The following is a 24,113-nucleotide window of genomic DNA, read 5'->3' as shown; positions in this document are numbered from 1 at the left end:
AAGGCAATAACTGCAAGAATATTAATTCATTATCGGGCAATAAAACTGAACTGCTTCTGTCGCACTGCCAGACGAACGCATGACGTACCAAAGCTTGTTTATGCCTGTCCTTGTGGAAACTGGGAAATATAATATTTGCTCGTTTTGTTTTAGGGATTTTAGCAGCTTCGAATTCACTAATGGTTTGCTCGGTTTCCGTTTTAAAATATGTCTTCAAAGATGGTGGCCTTTGTTACACTCTAGAAAGGGGCGGACCAAAATACTAAATGAGAGCTCTAGACTGGTTTGCAAAGAACGCCCCTGCAGTCACCAAATGCGGACGCCATCTTGAAATGGAAACTATTACATTTAGGTTACTATAGGAATTTTATCCTTATACCAAAAGCGTCTTCTGTTTTTTTATTTAGTTTGTTGTCTTACAAAGCGCAAATTACACCCAACCAGGTTATTAAAGCGCTGTAAACCGGAGTGGCGTGAGATCACTGTCGTGTGGGTGCATAGCTGCCAAGTTATGTGTGGCAGTACCATAGTTTCAGTGCAGTCATGAGTGGCATTCAACTGCCAAATGTGTGACACTTTGACTGACACTTTTTCTTGAGTAAAACCTACCGATTAAATGCATGCAGAGCGATAAATATCAGAAATGACACCCCTTTGAGCACCGAGAAGCTCTGAAAATATGCTAAAACTGCTGCAAAACCCATGAAATGGAATGACATTTGTATTTTTTAATGTCTGAAAAATAGGGGGAAAAGTAATATATGCCTCTTGTCAGTCTAACTTAATCCAACAGGAAGGGCAGCCTTGTATGTTAATGCACATGCTGCAGAGCAATCAGACAAGTGACTGCACTACTAATATAATAATAAACTAAAAATCATAAAGAAGAGCGTTTCGATTCGTCTGCACAGAAACATTTAGCATGCTTTGTATTAGGCTAATAAGACTGATTTTTGGGAATTTCACTAGTTTAGTGATATCACTACTAAAATAATTATACATTTGTATAATTGAGTCAGAGTTATGATAAAACAAATGAACCGTTTTGTGATCAATTAGGATATATTGTTATTAGTATGAAGTTTAACCCCTTGGGCGCGGCCGCGATTCTGCGCCTGTGCGGCACTTCTAAAGAGTGGGCGGGATCATGACGGCCCCCAGCCGTCATCAGCACACGCCCACCGTGTTGCATGACGGACGGGGGCCGTCATCAGCATGGAAGGGGTTAAACATATAGACAAGTTACATGATGTAGACAAAAAAGCAAGAACTGGTGAATATATCACGAATTCTATAGACCCATGAACATTTTCACCGTTGCTCAGCAGGGTGGCCACTAAATTCATGTCAATAAAGGACGCTTTTGGAGTTTGTGTATTATAAGACCATCTTCAAACGCCTTCTATCTTTAACTATTACTAACAATACTATAATTCGATGAAAGAAGGAACTATATATGCAAACCCTTAATTAAATAAAACCGAAAATGTGCTATTTTTGTTGTGTACTAGCTTCTAGTTATTGGAATTCAAGAAATTAGCGAGGTAAGTCCATTGTTTTTATAAACTATCTTAATGTTTGATTTAAACATGTTCACTGTCTTTAAGTGTGAATGGTGGGTATGAAGCAGCATGTCATTTTGGTGCTGTATGTGCAAAACTCTATGTTCATGTTGAATGTTAACTACACGTTTTTGTATACAAACTTAATTGCAGAGACTTTGTAACTCACATGAGTAGGTTAGCAGTACCTGAGGAGTGTGTCCGCCAGGTTCTTTGGCTGGGTTTTGGGTGTGTGTGGAGGGTGGGGTGACTGGGATGCTACAGTTCAGGGCAGTTTGTAGGATTTTTGGGGTCCGGGGTTAAGGGGAATGTGCGAGGCCCCTCTAATTTTCTAAGTGACACCTTCAGGGCTCGCAAAGGTACTTTGTGGAGATGTCTCCTAGGCCACAGCTCCTCCTCTCAGCCACCTACAAGTACCTCTTTTACAGCTCATATCGGGCTGAAGGTGTGAGACTTGCTTGTGGGCTGAGAGTTAAACCTGTGGGTGCGTTAAAGTGCTGGACAATGGGCATCCCGCAGTGTCTCCGAATGGGTAGCCCGACAGGAGGCCTAATTGCAGGGCAAACCTGCAAAATGTGTCTCCTGGGACAAGAGGAAGTGTCCTCCTCACCCAGGCTTCTCACACCATCCGTGAGAGGCCCAGGGAGTGGGCCGCCTCCAATTAGGCCAATTGCAAAGAGACCCCTTTCTTTTGATTGGATCGGCAGGGGTACACGAGGACCGGTGGTATGTTGCAATTGTGCGGGACCCATGCTGGTAGGCTGAGTGGGAGGCTCTGGGCAGCTGCCCACACTGTCCATGCCTAATGCCGGCCCTGCCACAGTTCATTGAGGTGAAAGCTTTCACAAATGCCAACAGTTTGAATCCTGAGCTGAATCATAATTGTCCTGACTCCCTCAGTCAGTTATATCTCGCTGCCTGAGGCTGCAGCAGTACTGTGTGCCCTTCACTCAGCGTCCTGCACCAGCTAGACAGTAGAGGAAACACTACCTTGTACCCCCGGCCATAAAGGTTCAGAGTATGGTAAAACAGCAACTGATGCTGGCTGGCGATATCCAGGGGGCAGCTGTTGGCTGGGAGACTAGATAGCTGGGAGAGCTATGTATTATCTTCAGCCCTCCGGTACGTAAGTTAACGCATGGTAGGAATACCTCAAGGATTTGTAGGCCCTGGAAAAAACTGGATGGCACTGCTCTTGAGGAGCTCCTGGTGTCTTCTAGGACAGTGCTGCCACTTGATGTGAACAAAGCGGCTACCAGGTACACGGAATGGATCGATCAGGCCTGTTGTACCCTGGCCCCACCGAAAGTATGCCGCTCGACAAGATCGGCCCGTCAGTCCCATGGTTTACAGATGAGCTCAGAGTTGCTAAAATTGTCTGTAAGAAGCTGGAACGGACCTGGCGCTCCAACTACAATGATACAGACAAGGTCAGATTGAAAGCTTCCCTAAGGGTGTACAAGGATCTCATAAGGCAGGCTAAGACTGTCTACTTCACAGACCGGATTGAGAGGGCAAAGAACTCATCTAGGGAACTCTTTGATACCGTTGCTGACTTGGCCACTCCCAAGCCAGTGATCGTTCCTCCACGCCTAGAACTTTGTGAGTCTCTGGCTGAGTTCTTTCTTAACAAAGTGCAAGCTATTTTCACCTCTCTTGAGCCACAGGTAGGCTTGAGTCTACTGGATGGCTCACACAGGACTCCAGTAAATACCCCTCAGGAGGAGAAATTTCTGGCGTTTGAGCCAGTACATACTGCAGATATTCTTAGAATGCTGCAAGCAACTAATTCAGGTTCCCCTCTTGACCCCTGGCCAGTGTCAGTAGCTAAGCTGGCAGCCCTCCCAATTGCAGATACCCTAGCTGTGCTGTTTAACCAGATGTTTGATGTGGGTGACTTTCCTACATGCTGGAAACGGGCCTCCATTTTTCCTTTGCTTAAGAAGCCCACACTGGATATCACTGATCCAAACAGCTATAGGCCCATTACTAGGCTGCCGCTACCTGCTAAATTAATCGAGAAGGCCATGAACCTCCAGCTATCTGCCTTTCTGCGCTCGTCACAGGGCCTGGACTTAGCCCAACATGGGTTCAGGGAAGGCCACAGTACTGAGACCGCCCTGATTAAATCCACGGAGGAGGTCAGGAAGGCTCTGGATGCAGGAGGCCAAGCTGTGCTGGTCCTTCTCGATTTATCCGCAGCCTTCGATACGGTCCACCACAATGTATTGGTGGACCGTTTAGAGGACTGTGGGATTCAGGGGAAGGCACTGAGTATCCTGAAAGCTTTTCTGAGGAACAGGGTTCAGGTGGTGGCAATGGGAGATTTCGAGTCTAAACCTTTCGAACTCCCAGGGGGGAGGGTCCCTCAGGGATCCTCCCTAAGCCCCACACTATTTAACCTTTATGTCTCCTCTCTTGCTCCTGTGATCCGATCCTACGGGTTCGAGTTAACATCGTATGCCGATGATACACAGATCGTGGTATCATTGCTTCCGGGGAAAAATCTAGGCGTAGCCGCCAGGTTTCAGGGCTGTATGAAGGCAGTTAGCACCTGGATGGAAAAAAGCTGTTTAAAGTTAAACTCCTCTAAAACGGAGGTGCTAATTTTAGGGCCCAACACCAACCTCTGGAGCCCTGAGTGGTGGCCGTAAGACATGGGGCCCCCTCCCTCCCCTGCTACAAAGGTGAAGAATTTAGGAGTGATCATTGACGACCAACTCTCCTATAAACCCCAAGGAATGGCACTCTCCTCATCCATCCACTGGACCTTGAAAATTATCAGGAAAATCCTCCCCTTTTTACCAGCAGGGAGTAGAAAGACGGTGGTGTCAGCCCTTGTTCTCTCCCGCCTTGATTACTGTAACAGCCTACTTCTTGAGGCCCAACAGGGGCTGCTTAACAAGCTGCAGGTTTTACAAAATGCGGCGGCCCGCCTTATTGTCGGCCTGACGAAATTTGCTTCCGTTTCCAGGGAGTTGGATAAGCTGCATTGGCTCCCGGTGCGGAAACGGATCAGGGTCAAGTCCCTATGCATTGTTTACAAAGTGCTCCATGGAATAGGTCCAAAGTTCCTCCAGCAGCTCTTCCAATGGTACAAGCCGGAAAGACAACTACGGTCGGCTAATTTGGGGCTGATGAAGACTGTCCGTATTAGGAAGGCACGCTGGGGGGGCCGAAGCTTCGTGAGAGGGGCAGCGATGGCCTGGAATGCCCTTCCTTTAGCCCTAAAGCAAAGTGCCAACCTCTTGGCATTTCGAAAAAAATGGAAAGCTTGGCTATTCTCGTCTTAGATCAGAGGTTAGAAACTCAGGGAGTTACCACTTTAGCGCCAGGACACCGGTTGGTATTAGTGCGCTCTACAAATGGTATAAATAAATAAATAAATAAATAAATATTTACTCTCCAACGCTGGTAAACATCCTGAGCTGTGACAGAGGGCTAGCTCTCTGTCCGAACACCATCTATTGTCCACTTAGGAGGCACCATTTGTTTTGGCGGGCGTAGCACACAGTGTGAGTTATAAGAACAATCATAGACACTGGTGCTGGTGCCTTAACCAAAGATCTACAGCACATGCCACTCATGAGCACAGGAAACTGGCTCTATATACTACACCAAAATGAGGTATAGTGTGTATAGAGTCCAGGTGACCCCAGAGGTTAGTTAGATAGAACCTTACTCTCTATTTGTGGTAGAGTGGTCGAACAGTAAGGCAGTATCAGAGGACAGTGTTAAGCATTTGATGTACACATTCAGTCAGCAAATGAATTCACACACTCAAGAACTGAACTCTAGGCCAATTGTTTTTTTAATAAAAAATATACTGTTGTTTTATTTTAGAACCAAGCAGGCCTGGTACAGGTAAGAACTAAAAACGTTTCAGTAATAAGTTGCTGAATGTAGAACAGTTTGAAAATGCAATAGGAATAGTACTTTGTTTGATTTACAGGGGATGCAGTAGTTTGCAATACTTAGCAAATACAGTGCATTGACATGAATAGGCTTTTTCAATAAATTACAGGTAAGTTACTTTTTACGCTACTTTTCTAACTCAGTGCTGGATACCTAGATTCAGCACTGGGATATTTCCTGCAAACAGGTAAGTAAATACTTTTTGGTTATTTATGCGATTTTTAAAGAATATTTTAAAATTTCAATACTCCACACAGAAACTTTTTGGAAGAAAATTGTCAATGTTATCCTATGGAGGAAAAACAGGCCATTGGTTCACAGGTAAGGTATCGACTGTGGGAGTTAAGGTTCTGGGGTTAGACTCAGGGGTCCCCCAGGGTCAGTGATGTACTCTTGTTTCACCCTCAGCGGCACTAGGGCGGCCGGGTGCAGAGTGTTGAGGCCCAATGTTATCCAACGGGGGAAAGGGGGCCTCCGGTTGGTAACTGCTGGCAAGAAGGCCACTGGGTTGTGGGAGAAAAGCTCCTAGGGTTTAGGTCAGGGCAAATAGGGAACCAAAGTATCACAAAAGGTAGACCCTAAGCGGCACTGAAGCGGCCTGGTGCACAGTGCTGTTTCGACGTCGGGCGCTCTGTTCTTTTCTATGGAGAACCTCCGGTTTGCAAAAGCACTGCAGGCAGGGAGCAGAGGGACTTCTGGGTGCGACCACCACTTTGAGAGGTAAGTTGGGAAGTTAAGGGTTGGTTAGGCACCGTTGGTTTGGGCACACAAGGCCGTGGGGCATCGGGTGCAGAAGTGCCTGTTGGGGTTGGATCTCCTTACCAGCTCCTGGTCATGGTTAGGGTGGCCTTCTGGGTTTAGACTGCAGGCGTCGCCTGGAGGCTTCAGGAAGGTCAGGGGTCACCGGATCTCGGGTCAAGATCACCGGGGTGACCTTCTTGTGGTGTTTTTCCACTCAGGCTCGGGCCGAGTTCGGCGGGTGCAGAGTGGGTTGGATTCGCGGTTTCAGGGTGCTGCCAGAGGTTGTTGTTTGAAAAAATCTGGTATTCATGGGAGAAGCAGTCTTTGGAAGAGAAGGCAGGCAGGCCCTCTGGGGTTTTCAAGGTTGCTGGCTGCAGGACACACCGGGATTTCTCAGGAGCAGGTTCAAGGGGAGACCGGCCTGTAGGGCTGGGACCAAGTCAGTGGGCGTCGTTCTCTTGTTAGATGGATGCACGGCTGTTCGGTCCTTCTTCGTCTTTTCTTCTTGTCGTTTTCTGGATCTGAGGAAGCAACGTTCAGGGTGCCCCTTAAATACAAGATATAGGGGCGTTACAGGTAGGTAGAGGGCAGGGACCAATGGGTCCCTTCCCTGGGGTGGGTACACCCCCTATTGTGCCACCCTCCAGTGGTAGGGGGGCACAAGCCTATCCCTGGTTGGTTGGGTCCCCCCATCTTCAAGATGGCGGGGACTCGGAATTGTGCTTCACCTCGCCTCCCCCACCTGGGGGGTGGAGTTGGCAGAGGTGGGTACACCTCTCTTCCTCACTTGTTTTTCCCACCGGTTCGCCCGCCCAATGTGGGGGGCAGAACCAGTGGGGACCAGTTGCTGAAAGCAGCAAGTGGTCTGGGGAAGCTCACAAAGGCGGCATGCCTTTGAAGCTGCCCCTTCGTGAACGCTGCTAATCTTGAGGGAGGAGACTTGACACCTCGTCCCGGGATGTGCATTGTTTCAGGCCCCCAAGAGCAGCAGGCTCTCGACCCAGGTGTCCAGAAACATGCCTGTTGACTGCAGCCTAAGCAGCCACACTAGAGGCGGGTTAGTTTTCAGGGAGCATCTCTGAGATGCCCTCTGTGTGCACTTTTTATAAAATCCCACACTGGCATCAGTGTGGGTTTAATGTGCTGAGAAGTTTGATACCAAACTTCTCAGTTTTCAGTGTAGCCATTATGGTGCTGTGGAGTACATAATGACAAACTCCCACCACCATATACTCTTAATGGCAGCACTGCACTTACAATGTCTAAGAATGGACTTAGACACTGTAGGGGTACAGGGCTCATGCACCTGTACCCTCACCACTGGTATAGTGCACCCAACTAGAGGGGTGACTGATCTATGCCAAGGCAGTGGATTGTAGGCATGGCACACAGAGATGTGTGCCATGTCGACTCTTCACTTTGTTCTGCACCAAAAAAACGCAGCCTGCAAAGGCAGTGTGTGAGTGTAGTGGTACAGGACCTCTAAGGGTGACACAATAAGTGTTGCAGCCCTTAGGGACCTTCTCTGGTCACAGTGCACTGGGTACCTGTGGTACCATTTACCAGGGGCTGACCTGTGACCAGAGATGCCAATTGGGTTTGTTTTGCGGAAAGAACACAGGCCCTGGGAACCTGATTGGCAGGGACCCAGGGTACACCAAGTAAAAGTGCATCAATAGTCTGGCAAAGAGTGGGGGGGTTACTGCAACAGAAACCCACTTTCCTGCAGTGTGTCCCCTAGAGTGGCCACTTGAGCAGACGTTTGTTTTTGGCGCATCGCAGTGCACAATGAAAGCTCTTCACCATAGCAGCAAGTGGGCCCCCAGGCCGGAAGACTAATTTGTAAATTGATTGAGGCAGGCAGAGTGGCAGTCCACAGAAAGTGTGAAAGCTTGCAAAGTCTGCTTTTTATTAATAAATATTAATGCACAGTGGAGTGCTTTATCATTCCGATTGTGTCAAGGAGTTTGGTGAATGTGTGACTAATGCATTTTAGTGCGATGATGTGGATACCAGCACTAAAATGTGTTATGCTAACCCTTGATGTGTGGTACTTGGCAGGGCTGTGGGTGGTCGCTGGGACAAACAAAGCCAAGTAAACACTAATGGCCTGATTACAAGTATAGGTGCTATTTATCGCACCTGGTAAATAACGATACCAAAAGGTTTGCTATTTATCAGGTGCGATAAATAGCCCCTATTATATGTTTCTGGTGAATAACATGTGGATTTTGGGATTTAACTAATTAAAATCCGCATGATACTGTAAATACTGTATGCTTTTCCCCGTTATATTTCAGCAGGTTTGATCTGACAAAATGTAACGGTTGTTGAGGTATTCAACCCATCTGATAATTAGCAGATGCATTAAATTAAACTCGTAATTCTGACCCATGCGTAAACAGCAGTTTACTCATTGGTTGGAATTTAACCAGCAACTCAAAATCAGGGCCTAATTCTGGTAACTATCTGAAGCTGTCACAGCAATGTGCAAGAAGCCCTGTTTATTTAGAAAGCACACAATTCATCATGGTTAAACTAATTGTTCCACAGAATTGCGGTATATGTATAGATCTTTGGGATGGAGCAGGTTCCTCTCTGAAATTGTATGGCTGTATGTTCTCGTGGTTTGTGGTCAACAAAGGTCTCCCATGGGCAGCCGACACACTCACTTTCGCTCTACGACACCTGCTTACTGCGGCATTCTGTTTTGACCTTCAGTGTAGTGTGTGTTCATCTTTTATCTGAGCAGGAGCCGACTGAAATTGCCTCTGCTTTCATATTAGTCTGTGGGGAGGATACAGTCCCATGACTTTTTCCAAAGTCTTCCATTTTCCAGGTTTGAAACGTTGACATGCAATAACATCTGCCTCCACTCAGCTCATGCAAACAGGGCTTGGGCCTAGCTCATAGCCATATGGGTTATCTGTCACATACATGCCAATAGAACCGATTCAGGCGAGAGACTCACGATTTCTGAAGCCAAAAATGGCTTTATTTTGGCTATTTCCCGCCTGAAAATGTGTCTTCTTCAATACAAGCCAATCAATCATTACTTTATTTCGCATTTAAAAGAATGCATAAAAGTACATAGAATTTAATTTCATTCAGCTGACACACTACTAAAAACAAATATTTAAAAAAGGCATCTTTATATCAAGTAAATCGTCCTTTCGTTAAAATCTTACAATATTATACAAATGCTTATAAAATATTATGCTCTTGAGTTAAATGGCATCAATTGCTCTAGGTTATAGTCTGATAACATATATTCAGCAATATTTAATCACTTAAATGTTACGTAGCAGCAAGGTATAAATAAACTTATCTCACCGTTTGAATCACACACAATTAAATCCATCTCAATCCATCTCTATCCAATAATGTGAAATCAAGATAACATTATATTGGCAATCGTCCTGGTTTTTAGGACAGCTTGTAAAAAGGTCGCATTCATAAAACATACAAATGATGTTTCTAATTGCAAAAGAACTGAAAGTGCTTAACCCCTTCGACGCGCATGACAAAGCCAGCTCGTCATGGGCGTTACCTGCGCTACGCGCATGACGAGCTGAATTTCTCACGTAACGCGTGATTTTCAAAATCTCAGCGCGCAGCGGGAAAACCCGCTAGCGCGCATGCGGTTAAGTATGAGCTTACGCAATGGCAGCACAATAAACCTTTTCCACTCTGTCACATATAAGGCTCAGAAAAACAAAATATGGGAGATTGTTTGTTTGGATAAGGCATCACTAGGACATACAGCTAGGTGGTTTAGTGAGTATGTGTCTTCCGGGAAACCGAACATTAAGGGAATGTAATTCAATCTAAATCTTGTCAGTAAATAACGGTGCTGAGAATTCACAACAAAAGAAAGATAAGAAAATTGACAACGTAGCACAGGAGTTAGAGCCTGATAAGTAATGTGCTTTTTGCTCAAAAAAACTTTTCGCTGGATCCCCACCGAAACTAGAAAAACGGTCACCCACGCACTGGTTACAAGCCGCCTGGACTACGGAAACACCCTATACGCAGGTACCACCGCAAAACTTCAGAAAAAACTCCAACGCATCCAGAACGCAGCAGCCAGACTCATACTAGACATCCCACGTAAACACCACATTTCTGGTCACCTGAAAGACCTCCACTGGCTCCCCGTCAATAAGAGGATAACATTCCGCCTCCTAACCCACGCACACAAAGCTCTTTACGAACTTGGACCCGAAGGCCTCAACACACGACTTTCCTTCTACACCCCCTCCCGCCAGCTACGCTCTTCCAACCAAGCCCTTGCCGCTGTACCCCGCATTAACAAAACCACCATGGGAGGAAGATCCTTCTCCTACCTGGCGGCTAAAACCTGGAACTCACTTCCCATTCACCTTCGCCTCACTCAGAACCACCTAGCATTCAGAAAGCAACTTAAAACCTGGATATTCGACAAGTAATTCCCCACCCTTCTTCAAGCGCCTTGAGACCCTCTGGGTATGTAGCGCGCTATATAAATTCTTTGACTTGACTTGACTTGACTTGACTTGTTTTCTTCCTTTCCCATCTTATCTGTTCACTTTTCGCTAAAAAGAGCTCTTTCAGTCTTAATTTAGGATATGATTTGCAGCTGTTTGGATTATCATACAGATCCTTCAGGCCCATAGAGATACAGGTCTGTCTGACATAAGTTAACCAGGGGATAGTTGCGACATGATCAAGGTTCATGACATCTCTTATAATGTGCTTATTAAGTTGGACCGTATCCCTTTTCCAAATTGATAGCCACAGCAGTAGCAGGGCCATTTTGATTGTATCACTAATGTAAGACAATCCTGATTCCTTATGAACATTAAAGTTTTTGCAGGTACCTGAACTTGTCAATAGCCTTTCAGCAAATTTCTTTTTCAATAATTTGTAACTCTTCTACTTGTGTGGTTCCCCATATTGCAGCCTCATAGTCTATATAGATCATTTTTGCTAAATACACTCGAATCATTTCCTCAATTGGTTTACTGCTCACATTTTTTGCAAAGAGCGCCTATGCTTTTTGTAATGAGAATCGCCCTATATGACAAATCACCTTTAGAATCAAATAGAATGCCTAAATAAGCACACTTTCCCACACGTACTATGGTTTTGCCCTCTATGTGGATCTTCCTTAGTCTTTTCTTATCTCCACCGACTGTCCGACCCATGGTCTTTGTTGTATTCACTGGTAGATCTAAATGTGACAGAAAGGCCGAATATGTCGTTTTACAACTTTGTAGGGCCATCTGTGTTCTAGCCATGAATACCATATAGCAGAATTGGAAGGAGTGTAGAAGTGATATGAGGAACGTCCTTTCTTTTCTCAACCATAACCTTATTTAATTTATTTGTATGCAGAGAAAAAAGAAATGGGGCATGGGCATACCTCTGCCTTACTCCTTTCTCAATTTTAAAAGGTTTAGTGCACCCCCCTGCTTCCCAAAGTGTACCATCGCTACTGCCTGGGCATATAGTTGTCTAATAAATAAAAGTATCCCTATGTCAACTCCCAAGGCCTCCATAATGGACCATCATTTGTTATGTGCCACACAGTCAAAAGCCATTGAAAGATCCATGAAGGCCATGTGGAATTGGCCTTCCTTTGCTGTTGCATATTTAGACGCTATTAGGGTTAAATTTAGGCACTGATCAAGTGTCCCCCTGCTCTTTCAGAAGCCATATTGGACTTCAGCTAAGATGTTTTTATCTTCTGCCCATTCTTTCAATCGGTTGAGCAGAAGTCTGCCCATTAATTTTACTGAGCTGTCTATTAGAGAGATAGGGTGATAGTTAGCTGGGTTCCAACCACCCCCCTTCTTATATACCAGAATTATCACGGATTGCTTCCATGAGGGTAGGGAACCTGTTTTACTAATTGCATCAAGTACACTTGTCACATGATTCTATTAGGAAGAAAAAGATCTACTGGGACCCATTCTGGTCCAGCTGCCTTAATGGCAGAGGACTGGGAAAGAGTGAGTTCTATTTCTTTAATTCCAAAAGTCAGCGTGGGTATTTCCCCTTGGTCTGGATTATCGACTCCCGGACTCGACTTTCCCCTCTTTTGGAAGATTGTCTGAAAATAAGTTACCCAGGATTCTTTGTCTACATACAAGTCTAGTGATGTACCCCCTCCTCCTGCAGGAAGGGGGAGTTAACTACCTTCTAAAATCCTTTACTATCCCCGGTAATTGATGCTTGCATTAAATTCTCCCACGCTTCTGCCTTGAGCCCACTTTTTATTCTGGCTAGCTTGTATGCCGTCCTGCAGCCACTAATTAGATTTCTATTTCTTGGTTTCGTTTTTAGTGCTTTTTTAAGATTAGCCACAGCTAGAGTGCAGTTCTTATCAAACCACCTATTTAAGGCGGAGAACTTTTTTGGGGTGGGAACCGTTAAATGGAGTTGCGTTCATTCCAGGACCTTTCCAAATGCTTTGATTACCTGTTGTTCATTTGCTAGGGGGTCTAAACATAACAATACCTCATTTTTATTGTTCAATACAATCTCATTAAGTAAGGCATTTACCTCGACTTTGGCTCATCATAGAGTGTACCCATTCTTACTTTATAGAATTGGTTTTGGGGCGTGTTTATAAATATTTTTGTTATACACTCCCCATGGGAATCTATTGGCCATTAGTGCATGGTCACTAAGAACTGTCATCTTGACCTTTGTTTTTGTTTTTTTAGATACCACTGAGAGTATCAGAGGAGATTATATAGTCGATAGAGAAACATGTCCCTGCCCTATAAATAGTAGGACCCAGCTCATCGGTACATAAGTTTAATTCATTTCTGATTTCAAGCTGCCAAGATACCAGTAATTTGTTTAGGGCAGTACCAGAACCTACATGACTACAATGGCTAATTGCCTCTCTACTATGGTCCATTACCCCGCATAATCAGGGCTCAACTCTAGGGCATCTATTTGTTTTACATTCACCTGCCCAGAGAATTAATATGGTTTTAGGGTGGTTATACATCAGGTCCTTCATAATTCTCCCAAGTTCCTCTACCATAGAGGCTGGATTCATAACGTTATTATTATAAAAATTTATTCACATTAAGTCTGTTTTGTTATGTCCCTTTGCAACTAATATGTGGGAGTAAGGGGAGTTATTCCAGAAAGACAGTATTTTCAATACAATGCTATTTGAAATCAATGTTAGGATGCCCCCCTTTGCTTTACCCCTTATTGATGGTAGAGCTGGGGTATGGAAGGATCAATAGCCATTTAAATGTATAATGTCTACCTCCCATGTTTCCTGCAAACATATATGAGTTTATCAATTCCTCATACCATTCATTATTATCCCTTTTATTGTTATATCCAGCTATATTCCATGTAAGGAGGATGAGCTCATTTTCACCTATTTTTGTCATGTTTTCCTTTGCTTGATTCGGGACTAAATTTCTCAATTGTACTTCTGGCCTCTTTACTCTAGGATCTATGATATTTTGTCCTATAGGATAGTTTCCGGGGTATCTTCTTTTATCATCTACCTGATTTACAAAGAGTGGAGTCTGACTAGGTGATACAAGTCATAATCACAACTATCCATACTTCCAGTGCAACAAATCTATTTCTGGTAGGGATACCCAGAGTCTCACTCGGTGGAGGCCTATACAAACTGTCCATTTACTTTCCTGGTAGTCTATAGGATCTAAGTAGATCTAGACAGGGTGGTTTGTAAAAATAGGCCAATGGTACAACATAAATCTGAGACATCAGGATGGGATACAAGTCAATGGGGGAAATATAGTCTCCTGATTATTTATTTTAAATCTCCTGCTGTGCTTGTCTAAAATGTTGGCGTGTATGCTGTCAATGCTCTTGCAGAAACAAGTGGATGTCCTATTCAGTTCTGACCACTGACCTGGAGTATTCTAATCACTTTGAGATAGTTGGCATGAGGTGTACAACTTCACCAGTGGCCTATGACCACTGGGGAGATATCTTCCTATGCTCGATGCTGAGAGACTGGGAGTAATCCACTATCTCTTGATCTTTGAAAGATGACCCAGTGTGGTTCTTACCTCCTTTACCAAACCATGAGTAGCCATTATCCTCTCGAACTTGGGAATCACTTTACACGCAGGTGTGGTGGGCACAATCTTGACTTGCAGGTATTTGGAGTATACCTTCAGAAAAAAAGGAGCATGTCCATTCTATGTGTGCTAACCACCTGCAAGGCAGAGAGAAAGCACTAGGCTTTCTTATATAATCCTCACCCACCAGGATTACCCCTTGGTGGCATGCTTCATCATAGGGTTCATCCCGTTCCACTGCAGAACGGGACATACTACGATCTGCAGGATACGCAGAAGCACTGAATGGTATGCTCTTAATGATGAGGAACAATAGGAGTAGGAGGGTTTTTGTGTATGGTAAAAGGTGAAAAAATCCTGCCTGGTAGGTAAGTGATGCTTTAATCCATCCTCCAGGTGGCATGATTAAAAAGTGGGGATGAAAGTAGAAACTATAGGTTACAATGCTCCTTCCTTTCTATAGGTCTACATGTTTCAAGTCATACCCCATGGCTTTTCTTCAGGACCAAGGATCTAGCTCCTTGATTCCACTCCTAAAGTAGTTTTGGCGCAAAGTGACTGCACACTCTCTACATGCTAATGAAAAGGTTTTTAGCACTGACTTTGAGTTTTGCTTGTCAACCTGCAATGTACAATGTGAGAGTTAGCCTGGCAAGGTGATGGCAGAAAACAGAATAAAAGGACGCTAATGCTAGTTAGTTTGACAGAGCTCTCTATATAAGCTTATATATTATTAAGAAAACACCTCTAAGTGAGAGTCCGTGTGGGCTAGAACTCATTTCTTGCTGAGGTCACATCCCAGTGATGTAAAAAACGGAAGCACAACAGCTCATACAAATGTTACATAAAGGGGGGGCGGAGCTTGCTCGAGTCTAAGATGGTGGCTTGACTCCCGAGCTCCGCCAAGCCGACATACCATCCTGAACGATCCTGAGCTCCTCGGACGGCCACTGTTACCTATTGGTCGCGGGGATTGATGGTGGCAAGGTCCGACACCCGCTGACCTGCCGCGTGACCTGCCTTTGTCCTCTTTTTGAGGGCTGCGGCGAGGGGATGGCCGGCGGTGCTCAGGCCTGTGAGACTCCAGCCTAGAGTGATTCGCTACTTCTGCGACGTCGCTCTACGTGCGGCAGTGACGCCGCGGCGCTGTCTGGTCAGGCGGCGGCTGTGGTTCTGCAGCGATTTTGGGTCGGCGGCGTCCACCGATCCTCCCTGGCTGTGGTGCGGTGATTGTTTGCCCTCAAGGTCGCTACTACTCCTGGGTGCTGGTGGGACGTGCTACAGTCCCCCCCACCCTGCTGTAACCTATCGAGGGGGCGCCTGTGAGACCCTGCAAGCGGGCAGACGACGGTGCGCCCTCTCCTAGACTGGAGGGCATTGCCCTGCGCCCACCCCCCCCCCGAAGAGAAGTTCGGGGCGCACTTCGGGGACCATCGCCGAGGGAGTGGCTGTGTGTGCGTGAGTCCATATGGAACACACCTTAAGGAGTATTGGACCGTATACATGCGCCAGGGCCCGGCTGCACCTACATTTCTGGTGAGGATTTGGACACTTTATAGGTGGCTGCCAACACAGGCCAAGCGCTGTTGAGGACTGAGGGGCACTGAAGCCGGCGGACAGGGTGAAGATATACAGCGCGATGCGCCGTGCCCCCCCAATGCCAGTGATTGGCGTGGTCAATTGATCGCCCCATCGTGGATCTAGTGAGGCCAGGCGCTTCCCAGCACAACAGAGAGGTGTGAGGTGTCGGCGGCGGCCACTGGTTGTTGGGATTGCAGTGGAGCAAAAACATGAAGCGGATGGGAGGGGTTGGGCTCCCCTCTGACTCCTGACCTGGAATACCATCTAAGGTGTGACCTGGCGGCAGTCTTTGCTCTGCATTAGTGTACGACTATTGCTACCTTGCCCTGACTTTTTCGGGACACTGTCCGCTTATTGGAGGTGCCGGCGCTGCGGAGGAGGCTTGTGCGCTGTTAGCGGCTCCTGGTTGTTTAGGGCGTCCGCTGCCAGTGGATACACCACTAGTTCACATTGGCTAGCAGGATGGGGAAGTCAGAACGTAACCAGTCCAAGCTCCCCTTCACCCAATCACGTGCCAAGTCTCAAGACAGGGGTTCAGGGGATGAGAGAGGTCCCCCCACGCCAACGGACCAAGACCAAAGACATACGAAGTATGTTGAAATCTATGGAGAAAGGGCTACAGGATGGTATCACCTCTCTGGGCGTGAAGATGGATGATCTGACGTACAGGATGGACAGAATGGGGGAGGGATTAGACAAACATGCTGAGAGGCTGGACATGTCCGAGAGGAGGATCACAGAGGTGGAGGAAGCGCAAACCACCATAGACACTGAACATAAGCAGTTGGGCAGGGTGATGCAACTGCTACAAGATAAAACTGAAGATTTGGAGGCCCGCTCTCGTCGCTGCAATGTGCACATACTGGGCCTGCCGGAGTCGACTTCAACCTGGAAGATGGAGCTCTTTATCGAGCGCATGCTGGTGGCTATGCTGGGTGAGGAGACCTTTTCCAATATGTTCATCGTAGAGCGGGCGCACCGGGCGCTGGCCCCACGTCCGAAGCCGGGAGCGTCCCCAAGGCCGATAATTGCTAAGCTCCTAAAATATAGAGATAGGGATGCTGCCCTGCGTGTCGCCAGAGAGGAGCAGACACTGACGTACGAAGGCTCCACCATCTCCTTATATCCCGATTTTACGGCTAAAGTGCAGGAGGCGAGGAAACACTTTGTACCACTGAAACGCAATTGCGTGACCAAGGAATCGACTACGCAATACTCTATCCGGCCAAGCTGAAAGTAAACAGACTCGGACAATCGCATATCTTCTCTGATCCGAGAGCCTTGCAAAAGGCTCTTAAAGATTGGACTAAAGAGCGAAGGAACACCCCGGAGCGAGACCTTCTTGATGAAGCATCAGGTGGCGGCCTGGATGAGCAGGATTGAGGGTCGATATGCATCATGATCTCTGCTGATGCAGTCAAGGTTCGAGGGACACACAGTGGTCGGCTGGTGTGACTGGGAAGAGAGTCAAGTACTGTGACTGCATTTGATTTATTCAAGTATGGTCCAAAGCCACCTCCGCCCACACGTGGTAATACCTTGCATTGCTCTTTATTTTTTTCCTTTTATTTAGGGGGGGGTGGAGGGTTGGAGGAGGGTTCGCCACAGGGACTATTTTTTCGCGACCTAGTTGGGGGTGGTCTGCAGTGAGTGGGTCAGGTGGGGTTTGCAAGGTTGGGGAGTTTAAGGTTTATTGTCCAGAGGTGTCAGCCATTAAATGTTGTATACTTGTCTACAAGCGATTGCCCGCCTAATGCGGGACTTGACATGATTAGCTAGTTATGCATGATATGATAGATGAGACTACTAAGAAGCAAGCGGTGTGTGGTCTGAATGCTTTGACGTGGAATGTGCGCGGCTTGAATGATCATCGTAAGCTGCGGAAAGTGTTGAATTATTTGACACGCCATCAGGTAGACATAGCCTTGATTCAGGAGACACATTTACCAGAGAGCAGCCCTAGACTGCAGGCAAGGGGACTGCGGGGTCAGATCAATGCTGCTGGTTTTACGACCCATGTGCGAGGGTTGTTAACCTGGGTTAACCCAAAAACGAATTATACTCTAATGAAGCTGATAGCTGACCCGGAAGGTAGATATGTTATCTCACAGTTGAAAGGAAGAGATGTTGACATGTTGGTTGTGAATGTGTACGGTCCTAATTACGATTGCCCCGAGTTCTATAAAAATCTAGCGGAGATAGCTCGTGGGCTTACCGGCCCGACTGTCTTGTGGGGAGGGGACTTCAACATGGCACGGCGCCCGGACATAGACCGACCGTGTGGCCCAGATAGACGACAATCAAAGGCGGCTGGGGAACTGGATAGGATTCTTATTAGCGAAGACCTACCTGATGTTTGGCGGACCCTTCACCCTACGCTCGGGGGTTACACTCATTATTCGGCTTTTTATAATATTCACACAAGAATAGATCACTGGTTGGTGTCGTCGGCTCTGATCTCACAGGTCCGCGGTTGTCAGGTGCTCCCCCGCACTCTTTCGGACCACTCCCCTGTATTGTTGTGCATGTCGTTGCCGCAGAAGGTCCTTCCCCCGTTTATGTGGAGGTTCCCGCCGTACTCACTGCAGGACCCTGTTTTCCATGAGGAATTACATGACGCGACAGAGACGTTCTTTGAGGTTAATATAGGCTCAGTGGATAGTTTCCTAACAGTGTGGGAGGCGTTTAAGGTATACATTAGGGGCGTTGCCATGAGTAAACATTCAGGGATTCTCCGCGCTATCCGCCGGCGGCTATCTCTGCTGGAGCGGCGTCTGGCAGAGTGCGAACGTGGCCTGTTAACAGGAGACTCAGATGACACCCGGGAGGAAATGAAGGGGCTACTTGCAGAGTATCAGGAGGAAGCAGACGCTGAGGTCAAGCATCTGGGTAAATACGCCACAGCTAGGGCGTATGGTGAAGTGCAAAGGCCAGGGAAGGTTTTGGCCAACATGGTTAAACAGCAGAGGAGGAGAATAGCAATTACGGCTATCAGGTCAAAGGAGGGAGATACTCTCACTGAAGAAGGAGAGATCGCCCTGAGATTTAGGGAGTACTACTCCAATTTATATGCATCGCGATGGGAAGCGACGAGGAGATCCTAGGTTATTTGGAGCATATCGAGCTACCGTTTTTAACGAATGTGCAGCACAAATTTTTAATGCAGCCGATAGAGCTCGATGAAATCCGGGAAGCCCTAGGCGGGATGGCGGCGGGTAGGGTGCCAGGTGCGGATGGTCTAACAGTAGGCTTTTACAAGACCTTTCAGGAGTTACAGCTGCCGCACCTCTCTGCCTTATTTGCAGAGTTGAGTGAAACGGGACAAATGCCGAGAACGATGAGGAAAGCCTTAATAGTTACCATACCAAAGACAGATAAGCCCCCCAGAGGAATGTGGCTCCTACAGTCCACTTTCACTTCTCAATGTGGACACAAAAATATTTGCCAAAGTCCTTGAGACCAGGCTGGCTTTGCTGACCCCGGAGCTGGTTGCTCCGGAACAGGCGGGATTCGTGACGGGCAGAAATATCACTTACAACCTCCAAACGGTATTTGGGGCTATTCAGCATACGAGGCCGGATACAAGGGCGATTGCGGTATTTTTAGATATGGAGAAGGCCTTCGACTGTGTGGAATGGCCTTTTATGTGGGCTGTGCTGACGAGACTCGGGCTAGGCGCAGTGTTTCTGCAGATAGTATCGGTGCTGTATAATGACCCGATCGCACGTATTAAGATTGGTAGCCTAGTCACTGAACCCATTGAGATTCGTAGGGGCACCCGACAGGGCTGCCCTTTGTCCCCCGCGATGTACGCTCTGGTTGCTGAGCCGTTGGCCTGTGCAATGCGGGAGTATCACTCCCACCGGGGCCTTCATTTCCCTTCTTACCAATTGGTCATTATGACTTATGCAGATGATACCCTGCTATATGTTAGAGAGCCGACGACGAATTTGTCGCCGCTGCTGCGCGAAGTTGTATGATTTGGTGTGCTGTCCGGCCTAACGGTCAATTGGGACAAATCTATTGCGTTCCCCCTCACCTCCGCCACGGAGCGGTTTGAGATGGAATACCCATTGAGGTGGACCACCGAATCGGTACGGTATTTAGGTATCCGACTTCACACTGATTCGGAGGCGGTGTTCCGTGAGAATTACGGAACAGCTATGTCCTGTCTGGAGGATAACGTAGAAATATGGATTGGCCTGCCTCGTTCCCTGCTTGGAAGAATATCGATAATGAAGATGGTGGTATTACCCAGATTGCTGTTTTTATTCATGAATGTACCAATGGTACTCCCGAAGTGCTTTTTTACCCGACTCACGTCCCTAATGATTAAACTTGTTTGGGCTGGCAAACAGACAAGGGTGCAATGGAAAATTCTAGTCCTGCCGTACCAGCTCGGAGGCCTGGGGTCCCCGATTTTGAATTATATTACCGTGTGGCACAAGGGTCGCACCTGCACTGTTGGATACATGATAGGGAGCATGCGCCATTCATTAAGCTGGGGAAACTATTTGTTGCCCCACTGCTGTTACCGGCGGTGGTGTTTGAGCCGGCGGATCGTCGCACTGGCCTACTTGACTCACTAAATTCGCCACGACATGCTTGGCATGCGCTGCTACAATATCACGCTAGTGCGCTTTTGTATTCACCACTAATGCCCATAGAGTGGATAATGTGGTTGGCCCCATGTAGGGACAAAGGAGTGGTTATGGTGTTGAAGACCCTGGGTATCAACACGGACGGTACTCTTAAAACACTATCATACGTGACTACTCAGGATGCATGGCCTACAGGCCTGCAGTGCTTCCAATTTCACAGAACCAGAGAGGCCTGGTGGGAACAGTTGGGGGAGGACTTACAAGAACTCCCAGAGCTCCTGGAGCTTTCGCATGTTATCAAAACGGAAGTTCCGAGGAAAATGCTCTCCACACTGTATAAGTCGGCCATGGCAGAACGAAAGACTGAGTACAGCAAGGCTCGTCTAGCCGGGCAGCGCTACTTAGGTACAGATATCACTGAAAACATGTGGCGCTATTGCTGCTCCAACACTAGGTCTGTTTCCCTGAATTGTAGGCATAGGTTAGTGCACTTCAAGTATATTAACAGGGTTTATCACACCCCGGAACGGCTGCACAGGTTTGGACTGCGTGATAATGCTGCATGTGATAGATGTGGTCTGCAGGATGCTGGGTTCATACACTTGGCCTAGGAATGCTCCGGGGTACAGCACTATTGGGGGGGCGGTGTTTGAGGAAATAAGTAGGGTCCTTGAGGTTGAGATTACCCCTTCCCCGGCTTGCGCTGTATGGTTATTCCAAAACGCTTCCCAAGGCTCAGCGTAGGTTAGTGGACATGGGGATGCTGATGGCAAAAAGGAGGCTTGCTATGAGTTGGATGCGGGATCCCCTCCCCACGGTGGCGCAGTGGATTAGGGACCTGACATACTGTTGTACACAATCGGAGACTTACAGTGAACTCCTGCCACCAAAAAGTAGGCCCAAGAATTTTTGGGGATTATACCTTGACTACATACGGCAACAGGGGGTGACTGCCGCTGATGAGGAGGTGGGCAGGACTGGGGGCTCCCTTCAGGAAGGGGCGGTGGAATCGACGTCCCGTGGGGATGATCCTTCAATAGTATGAACACTTTCCCCGTGCGGCTCGCGGCTGAGCTGGCAGACACTTCACTAGGTTCATTGAGTATTAAGTGACTGGTCGGAGGTTGGACCACACGGGCATGCTTGGATGCAATTCAGGGGCGGGCACCTCTAGTTTGTTTAATGTTTTCATAATAAAAAAGTTGTGATTTCAACATTTGATGATAGCCGATGCTGTTATAGTCACTGTGTGAACCAATATTACCATCAGGTGCACGCCGCCCGGCCCTCAGGATGTGGGCTGAAAGTCTGTGTATGGCTATTAGAAGGGTGCATTATTGTCATGGCTATGCAATACGCAATACGTTTTCTTTTATATGTAATGTTGCTATCTCAGCATTAAATAAATTAAAAAAATTAAATTAAAAAAACCAATTGTTACATAAACAATACATACAGAAATGAGGTAAAACGTTTGTATCATAGGGCCTCCGGTGGCATCATCAGTTCGTGATATGCAATCTGAATCCTGTAAATCTGTTAGGAAGTGATCTTTTGTGCAAATTAAATTGCACAATTTGCTGTACACCGGATAGTCACGAATTTCAAATGCATGATGAAGATGTTCAATTCCCAAAAGGTTCCAGCTAGGAGCAGTTGTAGGATTCTATCCTATGAGAATGGTAGAAGATTTACCTCCCAATTTGAGAGATACTGTAAAATCAAAAGTATGGGATTCTTCTAGGAAAGACAACAGACTAATGTAGAACCAGTCAGAATCACAAAAAGACCAAATGCAGTTTTCCAGAGAGCACCACTTTTTAATCTAGCACCAGAGATAGTGGTTGGAATAACACCAGTTATTGAAAACATGTTAGAACAAGGGATTTTGAAAGAAATTGTCAGATGTCCTTGCAATTCGCTGATTATTATGGGTTTACAGAAGCCCAACGGCAAGTAAAGAATTGTACAGGAGATTCGAAGAATTAACAACATGGTTGTCCCTTGTTGTCCTGTAGTACCGAATGTAGCAACAATACTATTTCAAATTCCCTGCATTGCTGAATGGTTTAATGTTGTGGATCTCCCAGACCTTTTTCTCTATTCTTTTGCACTGGGACTGGCAATCTCTGTTCTTATTCGTGTTCAGAGATGCAGTTAAGCATGGTGCCGAGTTCCACAGTGTTATACGGAGAGTCATTCAAGCTTTAATCAGATCTTGAAAAAGTATCTAGAGACTCTGCAGATGCCTTGCAATTCAGATCTTGGGCAGTACATTAATGACCTGCTTGTGGAATGAAGTAGGCAAGAAGCTTGTAAACATGGCACAATTGGTCGTTTAACCCCTTGACTGCGGCGGCTATTCCGCCGCAGTGCTAAGGGGGCGAGGCGGCCGCGCGGCGGCCGCATGCTGGTGACGGAACCGCTCCGTCCCCAGCCGCGGTTGAGCTGTGCTGATGACGGAGCGGTTCCGTCATGGCCCCGCCCGCTCAGTAGAACGCCCAGCGCAGGCACGGCGGCAGGGCCATGACGGAACCTCTCCGTCATCAGCACAGCGCCACCTCAGCTGATGACAGAGCGGTTCCGTCATCAGCGTGCAACGGGTTAAATAATTTGGCTAAGAATGGACAGAAGGTGTACATGAGCAAATTACATTACTGTCAAAAACAAGTCCTATATTTGGGACAACTCATTGAGAAGCAAATGAGAAAGATGTCACAGGAGAAAATGGAGACATTTTTGAAGATGAACCCACCCAGAACACAGAGAGAAGTCGGGATAATCTTGGGAATGGTTGGCTTCTGTAGAAAGTGGATACCAAACTTTTCCCTAGTGGCCTAGTCTTTACAGAGGCTGAAGCACTTGGATGTGCCTGATCCACTTCCATGAGACAACGATTGCTTGAAAGCTTCCCTGGAGCTGAGTGAAAGTCTTTGTCACACCCTGGCACTAGGAATGCCTGATTACAGTAAAATGTTCACAATATATAGCAGTGAGAGGAAGGGCTACACACGCTTAGTTATTACTCAGTTGAATGGGGACTCTTAAAAAGACCAGTAGCATATTTTTCAACTACATGTGACCCTGTTGCCGCAGGACTGCCCAGCTGCCCTATCGTGGTTGCGGCAGTTGGTGAAAATATTGAGAGATGTGAGGGCATATTGATTGGACACCTTCTTACAGTGATGGTCCCTCACTCAGTGGAAATATTGCACACCCGTACTAAAACTCAATATTTGACAAACAGCAGCCTTACAAAATGTGAGCTACAAATACTTGCCCTGAAAATGTTGTTTTGAAAAGATGTCAAACACTCAATCCGGGTACATTGTTACCCTTGCCTGAAAGTGAAATTGATTGAAATTAAGTTGAGCATGGCTTCCTGGACGTTATGACTTTATGTCCCAAGACCAGACGTTAAAGATTAACCTCTTGATGAGCTCTACTATGTAATCTTTGTGGACGGCTCATGTCTAAGAAAAAAAATGAAAGAACTTTGAGAGTTGCTTTTGCCCTCTGCACAATTCAAGACAGGTAGACGCCTCTTGGCTTTGAGGTGTTACCTCTGCACAAGTGGCAGAATTAATTGTACTTGCAAGAGCTTGCTGGTCAATTTAGAGTGACTATATTTACAAATAGTCAGT

At 46.7% G+C, this 24,113-nt stretch overlaps 1 protein-coding gene across 1 annotated transcript in view; it reads left to right on the top strand.

Moving 5' to 3' along the window:
- Positions 1–18,579: 18,579 nt before the first annotated feature.
- The window catches only part of MBOAT4 (membrane bound ghrelin O-acyltransferase MBOAT4), a 151,443-nt gene continuing 145,909 nt past the window's right edge, over positions 18,580–24,113 (top strand). Inside the window, exon 1 of the mRNA XM_078677867.1 lies at positions 18,580–18,757. Within this exon, the coding sequence (XP_078533993.1) occupies positions 18,580–18,757 (178 nt within the window). The remainder of the gene's footprint in view (positions 18,758–24,113) is intronic.

This window comes from Lissotriton helveticus, chromosome 2_1 (assembly GCF_964261635.1).
Source record: "Lissotriton helveticus chromosome 2_1, aLisHel1.1, whole genome shotgun sequence".
Lineage (NCBI taxonomy): Eukaryota > Metazoa > Chordata > Amphibia > Caudata > Salamandridae > Lissotriton > Lissotriton helveticus.
This window is presented reverse-complemented; position numbering and strand designations above follow the sequence as displayed.